Here is a 6781-nt window from a genome sequence, read left to right on the forward strand (position 1 = left end):
CTCAGCAGTAGCAGCAGCAGCAGGATATTATAAGTGTGTTGTGAATGCTAGGATTGTTACAGTGGAGGCAATGAAGCATGAACAGGGTCGACCATAGCATGTAGAAGCACTGGGATCTTCTGTATCTGCTCCCTCATGTCTGCTTGTTCATCTGGGCACCTGGTCTTTCTAAATGAAGCCCTTGTGGCTCATTGTACTGTCAGGCAGGCCTCATTACAGAGCACATATCAAATGAATCAATCAGCTCCTATAAAGGTTATCTCATCTGGGGTCTTAACCGGACTGCACTGAGGATACTTAGAGGAGCACTGACTTAAATAAACTTTCATTGTTTGACACGCACTGTACTTATTGTATACTGCAGTCGTCAGTGCTGTTAGTGCTGGAGGATTGCCAGAGCACCAAAGCGGGGGGGAGAGAGAGAGAGAGAGAGAGAGAGAGAGAGAGAGAGAGAGAGAGAGAGAGAGAGAGCGAGAGAGAGAGAGAGAGAGAGAGAGAGAGAGAGAGAGAGAGAGAGAGAGAGAGAGAGAGAGAGAGAGAGAGAGAGAGAGAGAGAGAGAGAGAGAGCGAGAGCGAGAGAATACACAGCACTGATGAGGTTAAATGATCCTGATCATAAACACTCACTAAGGACGACACCACATAACGCAGGCCTGCTGTATCAGTGTCACGTGTTTTACTAAAATTTAATATAGTTACTTGTAACAATATTAAAGGAAGACTTAAAGGACATAATAGCCCTTTTTGAGGTATTTTATTTTAAATTGTAATGTAATTCATTATATTTATAAATGTATTTAACATTTTGCTCATTATAAATCACAATGTTCAGTCTATAACAGCTTAATAATCTAAACAGGCTCATGGACTTGTCATTGTCACAAGACGATACAGGATGTATGAAACACTCTGTGTAAGCTAAGGACGAGGAAACACTTTTCCATAAAAGACCAATAAACTGTCAATTTTACATATTTCCCCTTTTTTTTTTCTCTGTTGAGGTTAATATTTACAATTTGAATATTTATTATGTGGTTTGAATTGTGGTCTGGCAACATTTATGTCTAGTAAGCAATGTAAGAAAACAAAGAATGCAACTTCAGTATGGGTTTGTGTTTCTGTGATCAGCAGTATGACAGAATCAGAACAGATGGTTTCAATGTAAAGCATATTGCTCTATATTGCTATAGTGAACATATTTTGGTGTGAACAAAATACCCTGTAAGCCACCTAACCACCTGCGCTTCACTCCTCTATGGAATACGAAATAGAAAACAAAGTCTCCCTCCCTCTCTTATCTCTGCTGTTATAGTCATAATATATTATAGTGAGACATTAGTACAATTTATTTGATTTACTTAAAGACAAAACAAAATGTTAGTTCAGCCTCCCAAAGCAGGAGGTCAACATGCACACTGAAACAGGCATGTGCACCACCATACAAAGCATCAAACTTTCATCAAATCACCTCTGTCTGAGAAATTAAATAAAACAAGAGGATCTAAAACTGAAGCTGCTACAATACCCGCACGTCCGCCTTGTGCTGCACCATCATTAAAGTTTAACCAGGGCAGAGGTGGGCTTCTGCTCAGAAGCACCACACACTACAACTGTGATTTGACTTTTTGTAATAAAACAACAGCATAAGAGAATACACGGGGTTGATTAGAAACAACTGTCAGCACATATGATTTTTTTATGCATGTCGAAAAATGTTTAATCTTACCATATTTTCTTAAGATATGCAAATTGTGTGGGATTCTCTAATTATGTAGAATTGAGTTAGTCCTGATTACTCAACATTTGTTTGACATTGAAATGCAAACCATGTGGTATGGAATCAACGCACTTCCATAGACTTAAGACTTGCATATATATTTTAGGGAGAACAGATGTGACTATTTGGTGACGTCTTACCTTCAAAGGAAAGGAAGACTCTGGGCTGAGGCTGTAGGAGGCTGGACCCCCCAGACAACACACAGAATAGAGCCAGGAGGGAGAGCGTCATGGTGGACCCCTCCGGCCTACCCATAATGCACTGCCACGGACCACAGTCAGTCAGGGCTGGAAGAGAGATGAAAAAATACACAATAAGAAACAAACACTTTTGAATAAAACATTTAGCATAGACACACATACATCTAATAATTAAAATATCTCAAAATCTTTTTAGGTAAGTGAGTATACAAAAAACAACAGTGATTAATTTATGAATTAATTAAATGGATAATAATAATACCTAAAACACACCAGAATCTGAAGAAAAAGACAAAAAACAACTTTGCATCATCACCATGATTCTTAACAACTTTGCAAGTTGCAGTTTTGTTTGGAAACACATGAGGTCAGATAAGAATGGGCAGACTGGTTCATGTAGTATTGTCCACTGAGATTGTATTTTATTTGTAGATCAATTCAAGCGAGTCATGACACAGATGGCAGACTAACATGTCATGTACACACTTCACTTCCACAGCCCCTGCAGAAGTATGCCTCTCAATAATAAATGAGTTAAATCTGTACAAAAGAGCAACAGAACAAACTGTGGCTGCACCTCCTCTTGTTCTCTCCATAACAGGACATGAGCAGCTCAATAATTGATAGAGGCAGGTAGAGCGCTGGACCACTGCACATGCTTACACAAAAGTAAAAAAAAAACAACAACAAAAAGTACTACCAAAATGCTGTGTATGTAAGTGTGTTTTGTGGTAAATATTTCTGGAGGTATATGGCTTACTACTATGTGTATTTTATATAAGTGAAACCAATTCTTGCTCAGTTTAAAGTGTATAGTTCTTGCCAATACAGTATTTTGATAGATGAGGGGAATGGTCTGTTTGGGTGTCTGGCACAAATGGCCTGTATCAGAGAGTGCAAAGTTTCACTACACAGCTGTAGCACAGTTTTACAGCTCAGGTGCAGACCACATATGTTGAAACTGCAAAGAGAAGGAGATCTTTGTTGCTTGTGAGAAAAGTAAAAAGTTAAAACGCTCTTTTAGCCCTCATCTGTTCTATTGGATGTCTCTCTCACAATTCTCCAGGTCCCGGTGCACCTCAGGGTGTCTCGTGGAAGCCTCAGCCCCCCTGACCCTGTCCTGACACATGGGTCCAACTCTGGCTTCTGTCCACATTCTCACAGGGTTGGTTTTCAAATGGCATCCTTAACAGACATCCCATAGAAGTACTTTTGGCTTTTTTTTATTTATTTAAGTAGTAGAACATTTGTACTACAGATATCAATCACATTTTCAGCACAGTCATTGTCCACCATCTCTTTTGGAACAAGTATGAATACAAATACAATTCTTTCAACTTCAGTGTCTTAGTGGGGATGTCACATTATACAGCATGAAGTTCTGTTGCTTTTTTTTGGAAAATTTAGAAGCAATCCAGAGAACCTGTTATTATACAGTGTTTATTGTGTCACATATTTGCCAACTTTTTGTTTTAAAGTAAAGAATTTGTAGTTTTTTTCAGACAATTTAAGTATTTGGAGTTTATGCCGAGAACAGACGGGCCGAGCTCCACTCTAGACCTAATACTGCCTTGTAGGGTGAGGCACTTGTTTCCTATGACAGAAGCCAGCTCCTCATCTGGCATATTAAATGTGTCTATAATAATCAGCTATACTATTAATACAATATTATTAAAAAAAAGTAAATAAATACACAAATTAGCATCACAGAAGAGGCTAAAAGAGGTAGCCGGTAGCACTGCAGTTACAGCTGTGGAAATCATTATCAGGGGAGTTCTCCGAAGCATCAGGTCATGTTTCTAAACTGCTTTTACACTTTTGTGAATTTGGCTCACTGACACATCTCTGCATAAATGACCTCACCACTATTGCTTCAAAATGCCTCAAGTACTATTGTTTCTGTTAAAAGAGAAATAATAAATCAATACATAATGAAGAAAACACACCACCGCCAGTAATCTGCAGTGTTAATGAGCATTTTGAGAAAGCTGATCAGCCAGAGTGTTAGAAAAAACATGCAATGAATAAAACTTCTGCAGAGGTTTAACCCAAAATTACAGGTTGCCTATAAATAAATCTTCTTTCCCCGATGATTATGAACTGTTGACTCATTTACAAATATGACGAAAAAGCTTCACCTCACAAGACTGCATGTGTTCTCACATCTCCCTGTCATTCACTTGTCATGGGCTGTTACAGACACTATTCCCCTCACACGCACAACATAATCAGGCTTGCATAGAAGTGCAATGTGTTCATCTGTGAATTCAAGCTATTGACTTACACTGCAAACAGGAATCTTGTGATCACAACTATTGACACCTTGTGATTCATTTCTCCACTGTATCACTATGACAATCTTCTGGGGTTAATATTATAAACACACTGACAAAATGCTTATTTAAAGGTCCACACTGTAACTTTTTGATAAGGGGTCTGTCACCTTCTTGTTTCAATGGAAATGTCATTGCTCTACTTGGAATGTTCCAGAGTATAACATTAAACAGCTCTACCTTACATGTATTCAATTACTCAAATATACTTAGAAAAATAGGCATTCTGATAGTGAGCGGTGTTGCCACTCCACAGATCTGACTTTTATCTTGGCCTGGTCTCCATCACGATAGAAGGGTTTAATGTGAAACATTCCAGACAAAGCGATAATACCTCTATGGAGAAAAGCAGGTGGCGAACCTTCCACCAGAGAAAGTTACACAATGCACCTTTAGCTATAAAAGTCTAACAGTCTTTTTTTTTTTGGCACTTTTTCTTAAATCTTTTGCTACTAGTGCACCTGTCAAATACCCAACATGTGTTCTAAGCCTGCTGCTGTCACTGGAAAATGATCAATATAGGCACACTCTCCCAAACAAGACTTACCGATAAAGAAATTCCTTCTCACTGCAGAATCGTGAGTGCATCAACGCAACTCTGGCTGTGTTATTCCTAAATGGGATCGTCCCGTTTCTAGATAAAGAAAAAAAAATTCTTCAGCTAGTCCATCTGAGTGCTTTGGGGAGCAGACAGGACTGAGTGAGAGCACAGAGAAGTGCATTGAGAAGGCGGGTGTCCTATTACACACACACATACACGCACGCACACTCCTACTCCTCCTCCTCCCATCTCCCTCCCACCCGCTGTTAACTAGACAGCGACTGGATGGCTTTAACATGTACGGCCTTAAACATCAGAGGGGAGATTCACACTGAGGCACAAGGCTGGTCCCATAGGTCAGGCACATTCAGGCCTGACCCCATGCTCTTTGAATGTGATCAAATAGACACGTGTGGAGACCTCCTCACTGTTACAGGACCGGATTTCCAGGAGGGAAAGACTTTAAAGACAAAAGGAGAGAAAGTACAGCAGGGATATGGTAAAAGACTTAAGACGCCAGGTCCTTACAGCTGGGGCAGAGATGAGTCATAGTAATATGTATATCAGAGAAAAAATATGCAGTTAGTCATTATGGGAGTTACATTTGATTATTTTAAGTGCATAGAAAGTAGTGGTGGAACATAACTAACTAAAGGAAGAAAAGTAATGTAGTCAGTAAAAATTGTAGGTATCTATATTAATCATTTGAAGCGTCATTAGATCTCAAACTCTGTGCAAAACACTTTTACTGTTATATTTTTAAACAGATCCTTTAATACTTTTATTTATTAATTTTTTTATGGAACACTTTTACTAGAGCATTTTTTTTTTTTTTTTTACTTAAGCAACAAAATTGAGTACTTCATGGCTGACTATAGTGAAACAAACAGGGGGGAAGGTGTGGGTGTTATTGCAAAATTTATGTCACACTTTTCTAAGAGCCATCATAATTTTGAGTTAATCATGATTCATATATACTAGCTATTGCCTAAAAGTCATCAGTTACTTTTAAATGTTCATACACTGTGGTTATGAGCATGACAGGAACTGACCAATATTAGATGTGGGTGGGAAAAAACTGAATTACACACAAAAAAGCATTACATTTTTTCACCATATTGCCCAGCTCTACAACACAAATACAAGACAATTGAGAAAAATATTGAAAATGCAATTATATGATTTTTTTTAAATTTAAGTGGACAGTATAAACTCTCGTACTAAGCAATTTTGAGAAATAAAAGTAGTAGTCTGCATTTTTCTCAATTATGTTACTGATTTCAAAATAATGACACAAATATGAACAGCTTTACTTTTGGCCTGCACTGACTCACTTCCTGAAAACGCTGAAAAATAAAGGAAATTCCCTGTATTATTGGTGAACTGTATGTATGGTAATAGCTAGGGTTGCTCCAATACGATATTGGTATCGGATATCGATGCCAATACTTGACATTTAGAAGAATCGGATTTCCAAGATATCAGTTCAGTCAATATCTCATTTTGGTCTATAAATTAGTGTAATGTGTTGATTTACTGTCCGTTGCTGGCCCAACATTGTTGAACTTATATTTATTCAAAGCTGTTCCTTAGATACTTTAAATTAAAAAATAGCAGTTACAAAACAGATTTAGATAATATTTAACCATATGGCATTTGTGTTCAAAGAAAATAAATCTCTGCTCGATATTGGCTTATATCGGCGATTGACAGATACTTAAAGCCAAAGTTCTGACATCGGTATTGAAACAGAAAAAGCTGCATCCCTAGTAACAACTCCAGAACCAACCCCTATACACAAACAGATTATGGCAAATTCGTTTAAGTAGATTAGTAGTTGAATTTGTCCAAGAAAAGATTCACTGTTGCTCACACACAATTGCCTTTATAGTAGTAAAGACTCTTGCCAAACCAGTGATTGATCTGGTCA

The 6781-nt window shown here is 38.0% G+C and overlaps 1 protein-coding gene across 1 annotated transcript in view; it reads right to left on the reverse strand.

Moving 5' to 3' along the window:
• The window catches only part of sema3c (sema domain, immunoglobulin domain (Ig), short basic domain, secreted, (semaphorin) 3C), a 34716-nt gene extending 29679 nt beyond the window's left edge, over positions 1 to 5037 (reverse strand). The window contains 2 exon segments of the mRNA XM_055153487.1: positions 1918 to 2064; positions 4858 to 5037. Coding sequence (XP_055009462.1) covers positions 1918 to 2032 — 115 coding nt within the window. The 5' untranslated portion in view covers positions 2033 to 2064; positions 4858 to 5037.
• Positions 5038 to 6781: the final 1744 nt, after the last annotated feature.

The sequence above is a fragment of the Boleophthalmus pectinirostris genome, unplaced genomic scaffold (assembly GCF_026225935.1).
Source record: "Boleophthalmus pectinirostris isolate CB_2022bp ecotype Guang Dong unplaced genomic scaffold, ASM2622593v1 HiC_scaffold_18, whole genome shotgun sequence".
NCBI classification, from domain to species: domain Eukaryota; kingdom Metazoa; phylum Chordata; class Actinopteri; order Gobiiformes; family Gobiidae; genus Boleophthalmus; species Boleophthalmus pectinirostris.